Below are 16,707 nucleotides of genomic sequence, written 5' to 3' on the forward strand. Positions count from 1 at the left end.
TGGCCACTATATTTCTTGGTGTTTTGATTTTAGGGTCCCTTTCAGTAGGTGATCGATGAATTCTTTCAATGTCTATTTTACCTTCTGTTTCTAAAACATCTGGGCAGTTCTCTTTGATAATTTCTTGGAAAATAGTGTGCAGGCTCTTTTTTTCATCATATTTTTCAGGGAGTCCAATAATTCTGATTGTCTCTCCTGGATCTATTTTCCAGGACTGTTGTTTTCCCAAGAAGGTATTTGACATTTTTTTTCCATTGTTTCATTTTTCTGGTTTTGCTTGACTGATTCTTGGTGTCTCCTCGAGTCATTCAATTCTATTTGTTCGATTCTGATTTTCAATGAAGTATTGTATTCATTCACTTTTTACATTTCTTTTTCTAACTGTCCAATTGAGTTTTTGAGTGAGTTGTTTTGTTCTATGGAATTTTTTTCCATTTCTCCAATTTTATTTTTTAGAGAGTTATTTTCTTTTTCCAACTCACTAATTCTGTTTTTCAAGTATTTGATTTCTTTATCCACTCTATCTTTAAATGAGTGGGATGACTTATCCAGACTCTCTTGCCAAGCTTCCCTTTCCTTTTCCCATTTTGCTTCTAACTCTCTTGTGAGAACCTTTTTGATTTCTTTTATGATAGTTTTGAATATTGAGGAGCAGATCATATCTCCCTTTGGGGATTCATCTGGAGACAGACTGTTTTTAGTCTCCTCAGGGTTTAAAGTGTGCTCTCTATACATATAGAAGCTATCAATAGTTAGAGTCCTTTTAAATTTTTTGCTCATTTTGTCAGAGCAGAATCAAAGAAAACTAATAAGAAAAACAAATGGTCTGCCTTTGGGGGAAGGGGGGCTGGATGGTGTTACCCAGCTTCCTCTTCAGACTGTAGGGGGCAGCAACGAGGCACTAGCAGGACAGCAATGGCTGCACTGCGTCTGCGCTCTGAGACTCTGAGGCTCTAAGAAAGTATTGAGTCACTTCGGGTGGGGGTGGCCAGATCCCAAGAGAGGCTAGCTTTGGGGATTATAGTCTTTACCTCCTATGTTTACAGCTTCTCTGCTGATCCTGGCTTGCCAAGAGAGAATATCCTCATTGTGGTAAAGGTCTTTCTGCAGAAATGGCAGAGATCGCACCCCTCCCCCCTCAAGTTTGGGCAGTGTGAGCTGCCTGCCTCGCTCTTGCTGCTTGCCCTCAGCCTGTGCCCAATCTGGTCGTCCCTGCCCACAAGCAAAAACAGTCATTTTCTGCGAATTTCAAGGAAATCTTCTGTTGGTAATTATTTGTGGGTTTTTTCCCCAGTCAAGCACTAATTCCGAGGCTTATCATGAAATAAATTATTCTGAGAGAAAACACAGAGCTTAAGCAGATATGTGTGTGTGTGTGTGTTTTCTCCACCATCTTGGCCGGAAGTCCGGATTCTTTCAATGGCTTTTTTACCCATTGGTTTCATAGTATCAGGGCAGTTTTCCTTGATAATTTCTTTAAAATTTTGTCTGAGTCCTCCTTTGACCACGTATTTCAGGTAGTACAATGATTCTGCCATTGTACCTCCTAGATCTATTTTCTAGGTCAGCTGTTTTTGCCAATGAAGTATTTTATATTTTCTTTTATTCCATTCTTTTGAATTTATTTGATTTTTTAATTTATCATAAAGTTTTTAGCTTCTACTTGCTCAATTCTAATTTTTAAGGATTTGTTTTAAGTTTTTGTACTTCCTTTTCCATTTGGTCAATTGTGCTTTTTAGAAAATTGTTTTCTTTAGTGAATCTCTGTATCTCCTTTTCCATTTGGCCAATTATATTTTTAAGTAGTTGTTTTCTTTTTCCAAGCTGTTGACTTTAAAAAAAAATTCTCTTGCATCATTCTCATTTCTTTTTCTAATTTTTCTTTTATCTCTCTTATATGATTTTTAAGCTTCTTTTTGAGCTCTTTGAGTTCTTTCTGGATTTGAGACTATTTCCCATTTTTCTTTGAGGTTTTACTAATAGGTGTTTTGACATTATTGTCCTCTTCTAAGTTTGTGACTTGGTCTTCCCTGTCACTATAATAATAATAATTTTCTTTGATTAGATTCTTTTTTTGCTGTTCTTTCTTTCTTTCTTTTGGCCTTTTTTCTTTCTTCAAAATTTGAGCTGGGTTCCCAGGGTGGAAGGGGCATTGTCTTAAGCTTTTTGTGTCTATGGCTATAGGCCACTAACATTGCTTTGAGACTGATAGAGACCCTCATGTCTAGAGCTGTTGTGAAGGGGTGGAATGGGGGTAGCTTGTGCTGCTGGAGGTCACAGGGGTCTGGCAGCTCACCTGGTGCTGAGCTGGGGTCCTAGTGGTAGTATTTGCTATATGCTGAGGATGATGAGATGTTTCTGTTTGTAGACTATACTGAAGCATCTGGAAGTCCGAGTTTTGGAGGCTGCCTGAATGCCTAGGGTTCCCTTGAGGTGCTGGTGGCTGCTTGTTTGCTTAGGCACCTGTAGGGTTAGCATCTACCTGTTTGTCTGGGGCTGTGTTGAAGCACATGGAGGTCTGGCTGCTGGAAGATACCTGTTTGCCTGACTATGCTGAGGTATGTAAGAGGAGCGAGGGTATCTTGGTTGGCATTTGCCTGTTCTGCTGCAGTGGGGCTCAGGATCTCCCACTGGTTTGCTGAGTTGGGGGTTGGGGCTGGCTTGCTGGGATGTTTCTTGTTTTGGACTGCACTCCCCTTTTACCCAAGGAAGACAGATGTTTCTTATTAATCTTCCAAGTCTCTTGGGCTGGAAGATTTCTTCTCATCTTTTTGCTAGTTATGCCCTGCCAGAATTTGTTTGTGGGTGTTCTTTTGTGGTTGTTTGGAAGTAAATATGGAAAAGTTACAATAATTTCCTGCCTACTCTACCATCTTGACTCCAAGAAGTGAAAATAGACTTCTAGGCAAATATACATTTGGCATTCAAATGATATGGCCTGCTAGTTATACAACTAGGACTCTAGGCATGACATTTAATCTCTCTACCTAAGTTTCTATTACCTTTGCATTCCATACCATATTGTCTCAACCCTCTATCAACTTGGCTCATTCTTTTAATCATAAGCTTCTTAATGACAAAATGGTTTTAACAGCTCAATATTTGATTTTTCTTAACACAAGGTTTTACAAGAGCCAATGTTGAAAAATCATCCATGGATATGTTTTGAAAATAAAAAGTTTGATAAAAATGCTTTAAAAATGTTGTCTGGAAAATGTTTACTAATTGATAAAACAGGACAGAAACATTTGATATTTTCACCAGAACCTGACAGCAGGTCACTGTACCAAAAAAAGGCTTATATTTGGAGTGAGAAGAACTGGCTACTTTGTGTCTGAATCCCGTTGAATAAGTCCTTTTCCTTTTCTGGGCCATGATGTGCCTTCCTGTTCAATGATTTATAATATCCCTTCCATCTCTATGTCAATCATTTGATTAATCAAAAAGCATTAATTCTTTACTTTCCAAGTCTCCTAGAGATACAATGACAAAAATTGAAATAATCTCCATTATAATTCTGTAAAATGAACTAAGGATTTTTTCCTCTAGAGATATTATGGACTGGTTGGATTCCCACTATGTCAGCATTGTAAGGTACATTTTAAAGGAGATGATATTTGTAAAAGTATCTGGCACATAGCAAACACTATATAAATGCTTTTTTTTCCTTCTGAATATTATTGAAATTCTTCTCCAAAAGCAGTAATGAGTAAGAGTCAAACTATTTTATTCAAAACTATTTTATTCAAAATTTTAGTTGAAACTGAGGAACTACTTAAAGGAAATGACTGACTGTTATCAATCTACAACAATTACAAAGATGGTTATTCTTAGAGATCATAACTCCACCCGAGCTTTTTCAAACTCCAATTCCTTCAGTTTCTGAGGCACAGTCTTAGTCCAAAACTCCAGTTTATCTGCTTTCAGTCTCTTTCCCACAGACAGCTGCAAATTCAGCTGCAGATACTCTTCCTTCTGGTCATAGACTGGCCAGTGCAAAAGGTCTGCACCATTTGGGTCCCTAGAGGGAAAAAACCAAGCATTTAGAAATGAAAAGTTCCATCATTCTGGCAAGTGTAGCAAGCCACCATGAGCTTAGCATGAGAGTCAAGGACAGGGCCCTCTGCTAAGGGTCAGCTAACAATAGCAACAACTATAGAGAGACTTGTTCATTCATTCTTAAACAGTTTGGGCTTCATATTTCATGTTGTATCTTTCTAATGCATGTGAGGTAGAAGACTCAAAGTAAAAGGATTCATATTGGGAATAAATTGACAAAGCAGAAATTCAACTCATATTATTAGATTCCCTTTCACTGGGGCAGCTATAATAGCACAGTGGAGAGAACCAAGACTGGAATTAAGAAGACCTAGTTCAAATCCTAAATTGTCATCCTGGGTAAGTCACATCACCTTGCTTGCCTTAGTTTCCCCATCTTCAAATGAGCTTGAGAAAGAAATGGCAAACCACTCCAGGGTCTCTGCCAAGAAAACTGCAGATGGGGATCATAAAGAATTGGGCCCAGCAGTATAAACTCCAAATCCCCAACTCTTGCCACTACCACCTGACCTAATGTTTCCCAAGGGGAAAGAGGAGCCACTGAGATTCAAGAATGATAGTGTGGGCCGAGAAAGTTGCTGATCTTTCTTATATTCCTTTTAAGATGCCCATGTGCAGTCTACCAGAGCAGCATCTCTACCCACCCCCAGCCAAGAACTTGAGGAAAGGGGTATGCTTGTTCAACAGACCTTGCCTTTATGTTAATTGAACTTTTTTTTCCTTAACAGATTTCAATCAGGGAACTTCTATGTGAGTGAGAAACATTTATGCCACTGGAAACAAACACTACCCCATAGGAAAATCTCCTGGAAACCAAGAGGCTTCTTCCTTACCCATGATAGGCAAAATTTGCCCAGTAGCTCATTATCCTGTGGCTCAGGAGTTTTTCTTCTTCTGTTGCTTCACCTAAAACTAGAAACAGAAAAAGAAACATCTTAAATAAAGTCAAAATGCAGGTATAAAGGTCTTCTCTCCTCCCTGGACCTAGCCACCTTTCTTTAAGTTCCCCAGTCACTGCTTTTGTCACTGAACTGATCTTCCTCCAATAGTTGCCTTTATTACATTCCCCTCTTGGAATATCTCCCAGGGCTTCTGCTGGCCCATTCTATCTAACTCCCCAGTAAACGAAATGGTGCAGCTGGGCTAGAAGTCAGAAAGATGTATTTTCTACTCCTTTAGACACTAACTAGATGAGTGATCCTAAGCAAGTCATTTTGTTTTTTTGTTTGAAAAATGGGAATAATTGTGGTACCTGTGTCCCAGGTTGTTGGGAAGGTTAAAAATAAGAGAAGATAGAGATAATTTACAGAGCTCTTTGAAAAATTTGTAAAAGTGTTACATATATGCTATCTTTGTAATATTATATTCATATTATTGTATACTTAAAATAATATATAATCTTATGATAAAATATTATATATCAATTTTACATTATAATTATTTAATTGCATATTTTATTATATGTAATTATAATGGCATTATTATTATAAACAGCTGTTATTATTATTAATATTATTACGAACTACAACAATATAGTACAAGGTCCAATGTCTGTAAAGTCTTTGCAGGTGGCCCAGACAACGTCTGCCATTTAAGAACCCTGCATGGGGTAATGCAGACAGGCTCAGCAGAAGCAGCTGGGTCATTAGTTAATGAATTTACTGGCCCTGGCAAGTCATGAAACAGATTAATATATAAACTAGCCTTTCAGTTCTGGCAGGATAGAATAAGGGAGGTTAAAAATAGGGGCAGAAGACTTCTGCAACCACTATTTGGGGACCACCTAACAACATTAACTCCCCAAATTGCTAAATGAGACTTTTGTCTAGTGATTAACAAATGGATTTTGTAGTAGAGAAATTGAACCAAAAACAATGGAAGGAAGGAAAAAAGGGAGGAAGGAAGAAGGATGTAATCATGTAAATTGAATTGAACTGAATAGCTGATTCAGGTCTTCTGACTGAATTCATCTAAAGAAGCAGGGGACTTCCAAGGCTGATACTTTAATATCCAATCATTCAGTCAACAAGATAACTATGAATTGCCTCCTTTATCCCTGGTATTATGCCCAAATATTGGAATACAAATATTGAGAATAAAAAATAAAAACCAAAATTCTTCTTGGGGAACTGGGCCCACATTCAGTGTTTCCTAAGGGAACCTGGTAGAGCCGAAAGATTTGGGGGTAGACCTCCTAACTCTGTGATGTACAATTCCTCTCTCCGAGCTTCTGCTTCTCCTTTTGTAGAACAGACATAATAACAATAATTTCCTTTCCCATAGCCCGACTCTCATATAATGTTTGGGAATATTAAATTCTCTGTCTTTTGATCTTGAAGACAACCTGACATGCAAATAAATTGGATTTCAGTGAGAATGGGTTGTGCAAGGTCACCTGCCTCACTTTAATCTCCAAAGCCATCTGGGTCCAGTGGTCAGATATAGATCAGGACAACTGGAGCTGGCCCTCAGTGGGAGACCTTGGCCTTTTGAAGCTAAGGTCTTTAACATGTCTGAGTTTGACTGAAGCAACATCCATTCAGTGATTAAGGACAGATGAAAAAGCTATGGGGTAAAGCCTTTTTTTACCCAGTGAAAAAAAAGGAATCAATCTGGGAAGTAAAGACCCTCAAGAGCAATTAGGGGATTGAGTGCTGAGTATAGAGCCAAGAAAACATGAGTCCACATGCTGACTCAGATCCTTAACTAGCTCCGTGACTGAGGCTGTGAAGCCTTCCTCAGCTTCAGTTCATCTATAAAATGGGTATAGCAACAGCACCTACTTCATAGGACTCTTGTGTCATATGAAAGTGGCAAATACAAAGCTCTTTGAAATCCTCCAAGTAGTATATAAATGCTGTCTATTTTTCACATTATCATTATTAAGTGAGATAATGTATGGGAAGGTGCTTTGTAGAAAGGTAAGCCATTATCCTTTGTTTTGATGTCAGAGAGAGTAAAGTTGATGATAAGATGGAATGACCCAGCCTCAGAGATTCTGCTCCTACTCCCCGCCCCAATCCCAAGTCACAAACGTCCAGCTCCTTCCGGTCTCCATTGCTTACAAGGAGCTCCAAAGACAAACTGCAGCTCATCACCATGGTCCGCTTTCACATAATCCGGCCTGACATCCTTAAATATGCTTGCTCGGTGCTGAAATTCATAGAAGTAGACTGGAGAGCTGGGACCTGCATGAAAAATGCCCACAATTACTGATACATTGAACACAGAGCAGGGTCACATGCCCATAGACTCCTAGTCTTTGGAGTCCCCTCTTTAGAGAGGGGACAGTGGTAGCTGGCCATTAACGGGTCAGGTTCTAAAGGGCAGCCCATTAACTGTCCAAGAGTGATGCTGTGAGGAAGGACAAGTGCTGGGATCTGTAGTAACAGGACCTGGGTTGGAATCCTGGCCCTGCTGCTGACCGACTTATAGAACTTTAGGGGAACCTGTGGAGGAGGAAGGAATTTATGACCAGAGGAGAACTAGAGATCATTATTGATCACAAAATAGAAGATTTTGATTACATCAAACTAAAAAGTTTCTGTACAAACAATGCTAATGCAAACAAGATTAGAAGGGAAGTAACAAATTGGGAAAATATTTTTAAAAGGAAAGGTTCTGACAAAGGTCTCATTTCCAAAATATATAGAGAACTGACCCTGACTTATAGGAAACCAAACCATTCTCCAATTGATAAATGGTCAAGGGATATGAACAGACAATTCTCAGATGATGAAATTGAAACTATTTCCACTCATATGAAAGAGTGTTCCAAATCACTACTGATCAGAGAAATGCAAATTAAGACAATTCTGAGATACCACTACACACTTGTCAGATTGACTAAAATGACAGGAACAAATAATGATGAATGTTGGAGGGCATGTGGGAAAACTGGGACACTGATACATTGTTGGTGGAGTTGTGCAAGAATCCAGCCATTCTGGAGAGCAATTTGGAACTATGCCCAAAAAGTTATCAAACTGTGCATATCCTTTGACCCAGCATTGCTGTTATTGGGATTATATCCCAAAGAAATACTAAAGAGTGGAAAGGGACCTGTATGTGCCAAAATGTTTGTGGCAGCTCTTTTTGTTGTAGCTAGAAACTGGAAGATGAATGGATGTCCATCAATTGGAGAATGGTTGGGTAAATTGTGGTATATGAAGTTTATGGAATATTATTGTTCTGTAAGAAATGACCAGCAGGAGGAATACAGAGAGGCTTGGAGAGACTTAAATCAACTGTTGCTGAGTGAAATGAGCAGAACCAGAAGATCACTATACACTTCAACAACAATACTGTATGAGGATGTATTCTGATGGAAGTGGAAATCTTCAACATAAAGAAGAGCCAACTCACTTCCAGTTGATCAATGATGGACAGAAATAACTATACCCAGAGAAGAAACACTGGGAGGGGAATGTAAATTGTTAGCACTACTGTCTATCTACCCAGGTTACTTATACCTTCGGAAGCTAATAATTAATGTGCAACAAGAAAAAGGTATTTACACACATATATTGTACCTAGGTTATATTGTAACACATGTAAAATGTATGGGATTACCTGCCATCGGGGGGAGGGAGTGGAGGGAGGGAGGGGATAATTTGGAAAAATGAATAAAAAAAAAGAGTAATAAAAAAAAAGAACTTTAGGGGAAATTTTTTCACTTCTCTAAAGCTGATTTTTCACTTGTGAGGTGGAGAGAACAATCTCTGAACTGTCTCCTCCATGGGAAGGGGAGGGGAAGCAAATAAGCATCTATTGTTCAGTTGTTTTTTAATTTTATCTTACTCTTTGGGATCCCATTTGGGGTTTTCTTGGCAAGGATACTGAAGTGATTTGCTATTTTCTTCTCCAGATCATTTTACAGATGAGGAAACTGAGGCAAACAGGGTTAAATGCTCAGGGTCACATAACTAGTAAGTGTCTGAGGTTTGATTTGAATTCATGAAGATAAGTCTCCCGGACTCCAAGCTAGGCATTCTATGACCTATGGCAACCCCTAGTGGTCCTGTGAATACACATTTATATTGCCACTACTTTGTGCCAGACACTAAGTGTTTTACAAAGATTATCTCCCTGGAGCCTCACAACAACCCTGTGGCAGAGATACTATTATTATTACCATTTTATAGTTGAAGAAACTGAGGCAATAAACGGTTGCTTGGAGTCACACAGCTAGAAGGTATTTGAGGCTGGATTTGCTCCAATGCTCCCTCCACTAGAATGAGGTTGTTGTGAGGATCCAGGGGAATAATGGATGTAAAATGGTTTGTAACAATAAACTAGTCCAGGGGCATCAGATGGCACGGGAGATAGAGTGTCTGCCCTGGAGTCAAGAGGACCAGAATTCAAATTGCATCTCTATACTTAACTACCCATGTGAGACTGAGCAAGTCACAACCTAGATTGTCTCCCCTCAAAAAAGCACAAAAAATCCTCAATAAAACACTTTATTTGAGGTTCTTGATTTTATTTTTATTCAAGTACTTTGATACCTGGATTTCAATATAATTGGTTTTTTTATCCTATATATTTTATTTTGGATATTTAAAAATATTATTTTGGAAAAAAGTCTAAAATTTTCATTAGATTGCCAAAGGGGTCTATAATGCATACCCACAAAAAGTTAAAAAACATCTGTTTGTAAAAATGTGGGCTATCATTATCATTATAATCATTATTATTTGTTCTTGTTGCTGTAGAGAATGGTTACTGAGTTCACCTCAACTGGGGTTGGGAGGGAAGGCGTAGAAAGATATGAATTCATACAGGTGGGTCTGGAGGCTAGGAGAGCAAAGCTCAGAAGCAGGAGCCTCCTTCTGCATGCATACACATACTGCCCCAGAGAAGAGACATCCTTATGTTGGTTATGAAAAAGATAAAAGCCATACTCACTTTGTTGATACTTGGCAACTTTGAGGGCAGGGATACCAAAAGTCAAATCTCCCAACATTTCCTGAAATTGAGCTCGCTGTTCTCCAGGGTCCTTAGTATCTCTTATATACTCTTCAATCATCAGATGCCCAAGCTCAGGAGGAATATCCTATAGGAGATAGAGTAACAGAAAAATGAACTTACTAGCAGTGAATTGTTTGTGGGTGATTGTTGGTGGATTGTAAAAATTAAGGAAGTTTGCTGGGTGGCGAAGTGTATAAAACACTGGCTCTAGAGTCAGAAGGATTTGCATTCAAATCTGACCTCTGACATGTATTTAGCGATGTGACTCTGGGCAAGTCACTTAACTTTACCTCAGTTTCCTTATCTATAAAATGAGCTGGAGGAATAAATGATAACTACTGGAGTATCTTTGCCAGGAAAACTTCCAAAAGGGATCACAATGAGTCAGACATGATTCATCAGATAAACAACAACTAGGAATAAACTCACAAAAGTTTGCATGCTCTTCATAGGGCCTGGATCTCATTGATCCCTTTACCACCTCCCCACCAGGAACTGCTCTTTCTGGGTTAAATTCCTCAAGAAGGTACTGGACAACTATTTGCTGGAATGGTGTGGGAAGGATGGGGGCTCAAGGAAAGGAGAGAACTAGAAGGGATCTTCAAGGTCCTTTCCATCTCTGTGACTATGAAAGAAGAAAGTCAGAAGGTGGAAGGATCTTCAATGGCTCTATTGTACTCTATTTCAACAGCCTCTTAATGGATCCTGGTACCTCAGATCTAACCCCATTCCAATCTATCTTCCACTTCTCTCCCCAAATGATATTACAAACAAGATCTGACCATTTTATCCTATCATAAGTAAATTCTAGTGGGTCCCTATTACATCTAGGATTAAATATAAACTCTTCTTTTGGTACTTAGAACTTTTTAACAATCTGGACAATCCAAAACTGCCCCCAGATTTATTATACATTAATATCCTCCTCATACTCTATGGTCTAGTTATATCAACCTTTTTGTTCTTTACACTTTACACTCCATCTCACATTTCCAAGCCTTTGCACTGGCAAGAGTCAGTTCAAATAGTATCTTCTACACAACATCTTTCTTGGATCCTCTCTCTTCCAGCTACTAGTAGTGCCTTACCTCTCTCTCCCAAGATTTGCTTTGTGTATTTTTTCTGCTTATATCTTTATACGCTAGTTATCTCTCTCATAGAAGTCCTCTCTTGTAGTTCCTTGAGAGTAGGGACTATTTGACTTTCTCTCTATGCTTAGCCCAATGTCTGTTAGTGCTTATTAAAAAAAACAAAACAAAACAAAAAAAGCTTAAATAACTATTATCTTACCCACAATTGACTTTGCAATAATAACTGGATACTTTCTTTATCCATATTTTCCTTAAATCCAGGAATGCTCATTCCCTGTGTAGAGAAAAATATGCATTGTGAATGGTTTTTAGAACTTTACAAATTTTATGCATTATTTTAAACAGATCTAATCCAAGGAAGTTATTTTACCATTTAAGGTGGAATAGTATCACAAATTACTGATAATGCCCAATACACCCTGAAAAATTCTCAAGATATTTTGCAAAATGGCCAGCAAAATGAGGAGTATTACTGGGTCACATACTGAGTATGTAACAAACAGTAATCATGATTTCCTCATAATGACCAGACAGTGACTGATGCTTACTATAATTCATTATGCTAAAAATGATGCAAGTAGAATTTAATTTTTCTGACTAATGTAAATAGACTGATTACATGCATATGCTTTAGGAGGCAGCTGATAAATGGTTGTTAATGACATATTTTTAATTAGATACATGGTTGTTAATGACATGTTTTTAATTCATATAGACAAATTGGTCTTTAGGCAATGCTGAATTGAAGTCCATAAGAAAGAGAACATTAGAAGGACCAGATTCTAGTCCCAGTTATGTGACTTGAATTAAATCATTTCCTTTCTGCAAACTTGATTCTTGATTTTACAAAACAGGGATAAACATCTTAGTAGTTCCTATGTCACAGCAAGTGTTAGGAAAGCAGATTTTTTTGCAAACTATAAAGTGCTATGTTAATGTCAGCTAGCATTATTCACTGTTTATTTAAAATAAAGAGAATTGGGGGGGGGAGCTAAATAACAGTGATTACTAAGAGTACTGGCTTTGGAGCCAGGAGGTCCTAGCTATGTGACCCTGGGCATATCACTTAACTTTGATTGCCTCCAAAAATTTTAAAAATAAAATAAAAAGGATTTTAGGGGATATTTTAACCAAAGGGGAGCCAGATCTGGTTTGGGCTTCTCTTCCTATATTTCTGAAGAGATTGGTATGTAAAATGAGTCATCTATAGAGAAAATAACACAAAGTTGAATCATTTCTGATTCTTCCAGAGAAGCCTATTCAGAGTAATTTTTCTGATTCTAGAAAAGGCAAATTTACAGATGACACAAAGTCAGCAGGGTCAGATAATATAATGAATAATGGAATCAGGATCCAAAACATAACTTGATAGATAACTAGATAAACTAGATAGATGTTGAACTACAGCCACTTGAATCAAATTTAATGGAGGTAAAGTCTTACACTTGGAATTTTTAAAATTGACTTTACAATTTCAAGATAAGGGAGGCTTGGTTACATGGCAATTCATTCGAAAAAATTCTATAGGACCAGGAGAGGCAATTTGAGAATAATTGGACTCCCTGAAAAATGTGAGGAAAAAAAGAGCCTGCCCTATTTTCCAGGAAATTATCAAAGAGAACTGCCCAGACATTTTGGAAACAGAGGGTAAAATAGACATTGAAAAAATTCATCAATCACCTACTGAAAAGGACCCTAAAATCAAAACGCCAAGAAATATATTGGCCAAGTTCAAGAACCATCAGATGAAGGAAAAAATACTGGAAGCTGCTACAAAAAAGGAATTCAGATATGGAGGAGCCACAATAAGGATAACCCAGGATCTAGCTGCATCCACATTAAAAGAACGAAGGGCCTAGAACATGATATTACAAAAGGCTAAGGAACTTGGTATGTAGCCAAGAATAACTTACCCAACAAAAATGAGCATCATTTTCCAGGGAAGAAGATGGACATTTAATGAAATAAATGAATTCCATCTATTCTTGATGAAAAAACCAGATCTACACAAAATGTTTGATCTTCAAATACAGAAAAGGTAAAAAGAAATCTTGAGAACTATATTTCTGCCATAAAGATATGTAAAGAACACATGTATAATTTGTTCTAGAAACTAGAGGTGGAAAGGAAATTATATCATAAAAAAGTGTAAAGTGGTGGTACTACATCTCATGAAGAGGCAATGGTAACCTATTATATCTGAGAGAAAGAAAGGAGGGAGATGAACATAGTGTGTATCAATAGACATATTTGATTTATGGTGAAACTTCTTCCACTTCATTGAAAAGTGAGAGGGAAGGAGTAAGCTAAGGGGAAGGGAATACAGAAATTGTGAGGAAAAGGGGTAAAAATAAGGGGAGGAACTCTAACTTGGGGGAGAGATACTAAAAAGGGAGGGCTGTGAAAAGCAAGTGGCGTTCCCAAGTTTAATATTGGGTAGGGGGATAAGAGGGAAAGAAAGGAGAAAAGCATAAGCAGGGATTAACAGGATGGCAAGCAATATAAAATTAGTCATTCTAACCATAAATGTGAATGGGGTAAACTCCCTCATAAAGAGGAAGCGATTAGCAGACTGGATTAAAAGCCAGAATCCTACAATATGTTATTTACAGGAAAGACACCTGAAGCAAGGTGATACATGTAGAATAGAGGTAAAAGGTTGCAGCAGAATCTACTATGGTTCAGGCGAAGCCAAAAAAGCAGGGGTAGCCATCCTCATCTCAGATCAAGCAAAAGCAAAAATGGCTCTAATTAAAAGAGATAAGGAAGAGCATTATATCCTGCTAAAGGGTACCATTAATAATGAAGCAGTATCAATATTAAACATATACGCACCAAGTGGTGCAGCATCTAAATTCTTAAAAGAGAAATTAAGAGAGCTGCAAGAAGAAATGGACAGCAAAACTATAACAGTGGGAGATCTCAACCTTGCACTCTCAGAATTAGATAAATCAAACCACAAAATAAATAAGAAAGAAGTCAAAGAGGTAAATGGAATACTAGAAAAGTTTGATATGATAGATCTTTGGTGAAAGCTAAATGGAGACAGAAAGGAGTATACTTTTTTCTCAGCAGTTCATGGAACCTATACAAAAATTGATCATATACTAGGGCATAAAAACCTCAAAATCAAATGCAGTAAGGCAGAAATAGTAAATGCATCCTTTTTGGACCACAATGCAATTAAAATTACATTTAATAAAAAGCCAGGGGAAAATAGACCAAAAAATAATTGGAAACTAAATAATCTTATACTAAAGAATGATTGGGTAAAACAGCAAATCATAGACATAATTAATAACTTCACCCAAGAAAATGACAATAATGAGACATCATACCAAAATGTGTGGGATACAGCCAAAGCAGTAATAAGGGGAAGTTTTCTATATCTAGAGGCCTACTTGCATAAAATAGAGAAAGAGAGGGTCAATGAATTGGGCTTACAACTAAAATTGCTAGAAAAGGAACAAATTAAAAACCCCCAAACAAACACGAAACTTAAAATTCTAAAAACAAAAGGTGAGATTAATAAAATGGAAAGTAAAAAAAACTATTGAATTAATTAATAAAACTAAGAGATGGTTCTATGAAAAAACCAACAAAATAGACAAACCCTTAGTAAACCTGATTAAAAAAAGGAAAAAGAAAAAGCAAATTGTTAGTCTTGAAAATGAAAAGGGAGAACTCACCACTAATCAAGAAGAAATTAGAACAATAGTTAGGAGATACTTTGCTCAACTTTATGCCAATAAATTCGATAACTTAAATGAAATGGAAGAATACCTTCAAAAATATAGCTTGCCCAGATTAACAGAGGAAGAAGTAAATAGTCTAAATAGTCCCATTTCAGAAAAAGAAATAGAACAAGCTATTAACCAACTCCCTAAGAAAAAATCCCCAGCACCAGATGGATTTACAAGTGAATTCTGCCAAACATTTAAAGAACAACTAACTCCAATGCTATATAAACTATTTGAAAAAGTAGGGATTGAAGGAGTCCTACCAAATTCCTTTTATGACACAGACATGGTACTGATATCTAAACCAGGTAGATTGAAAACTGAGAAAGAAAACTATAGACCAATCTCCTTAATGAATATTGATGCTAAAATCTTAAATAAGATATTAGCAAAAAGACTTCAGAAAATCATCCCCAGGATAATACACAATGATCAAATAGGATTTATACCAGGAATGCAGGGCTGGTTCAATATTAGGAAAACTATTAGTATAATTGACCATATTAATAATCAAATTAATAAAAACCATATAATCATCTCAATAGATGCAGAAAAAAACATTTGATAAAATCCAACATCCATTCCTACTAAAAACACTTGAGAGTATAGGAATAAATGGACTATTCCTTAAAATAATAACGAGCATATATTTAAAACCGTCAATAAACATCATATGTAATGGCGATAAACTGGAACCTTTCCCTGTAAGATCAAGAGTGAAACAAGGTTGCCCACTATCACCATTACTATTCAATATAGTACTAGAAATGCTAGCCTCGGCAATAAGAGCCGAGAAAGAGATTCAAGGAATTAGAGTAGGAAATGAGAAAATCAAACTATCACTCTTTGCAGATGACATGGTGATATACTTAGAGAACCAAAGACTCTGCTAAAAAGCTATTAGAAATAATTCAGAACTTTAGCAAAATTGCAGGATACAAAATAAATCCACATAAATCCTCAGCATTTTTATACATTACCAACACTATCCAAGAGCAAGAGATACAAAGAGAAATTCCATTCAAAATAACTGTTGATAGTATAAAATATTTGGGAACCTATCTACAAAAGGAGAGTCAGGAATTATATGAGCAAAATTATGAAACACTTGCCACAAAAATAAAGTCAGATTTAAATAATTGGAAAGACATTGAGTGCTCTTGGATAGGTCGAGCGAATATAATTAAGATGATAATACTCCCTAAACTAATCTATTTATTTAGTGCTATACCAATCAGACTTCCAAGAAACTATTTTAATGACCTAGAAAAAATAACAACAGAATTCATATGGAACAACAAAAGGTGGAGAATTTCAAGGGAAGTAATGAAAAAAAAAATTAAATGAAGGTGGTCTAGCGGTACCTGATCTAGAACTGTATTATAAAGCAACAGTCACCAAAACCATTTGGTATTGGCTAAGAAATAGACTAGTTAATCAGTGGAATAGGTTAGGTTCACAGGGCAAGATAATGAATAAAAATAGCAATCTAGTGTTTGACAAACCCAAAGATCCCAAGTTTTGGGATAAGAATTCATTATTTGACAAAAACTGCTGGGAAAACTGGAAATTAGTATGGCAGAAACTAGGCATGGACCCACATTTAACACCACATATTAAGATAAGATCAAAATGGGTCCAAGATTTAGGCATAAAGAACAAAATCATAAATAAATTAGAGGAACATAGGATAGTTTACCTCTCAGACTTGTGGAGGAGGAAGGAATTTGTGTCCAAAGGAGAACTAGAGACCATTATTGATCACAAAATAGAAAATTTTGATTACACCAAATTAAAAAGTTTCTGCACAAACAAAACTAATGCAAACAAGATTAGAAGGGAAGTAA

At 36.9% G+C, this 16,707-nt stretch overlaps 1 protein-coding gene across 2 annotated transcripts in view; it reads right to left on the reverse strand.

Moving 5' to 3' along the window:
• Positions 1-3,724: 3,724 nt before the first annotated feature.
• Positions 3,725-16,707, reverse strand: part of LOC141554528 (cocaine esterase-like) — a 39,125-nt gene continuing 26,142 nt past the window's right edge. For both annotated transcript variants that reach the window (XM_074286507.1, XM_074286508.1), the window contains exons 9-13: positions 11,320-11,394; positions 9,967-10,114; positions 7,125-7,247; positions 4,893-4,971; positions 3,725-4,021 (exon numbers count right to left, since the gene is read on the reverse strand). In XM_074286507.1, the coding sequence (XP_074142608.1) occupies positions 3,838-4,021; positions 4,893-4,971; positions 7,125-7,247; positions 9,967-10,114; positions 11,320-11,394 (609 nt within the window). In that variant the 3' untranslated portion in view covers positions 3,725-3,837. The remainder of the gene's footprint in view (positions 4,022-4,892; positions 4,972-7,124; positions 7,248-9,966; positions 10,115-11,319; positions 11,395-16,707) is intronic.

Source organism: Sminthopsis crassicaudata, chromosome 2, assembly GCF_048593235.1.
Source record: "Sminthopsis crassicaudata isolate SCR6 chromosome 2, ASM4859323v1, whole genome shotgun sequence".
In the NCBI taxonomy this organism is placed as follows: Eukaryota; Metazoa; Chordata; class Mammalia; order Dasyuromorphia; family Dasyuridae; genus Sminthopsis; species Sminthopsis crassicaudata.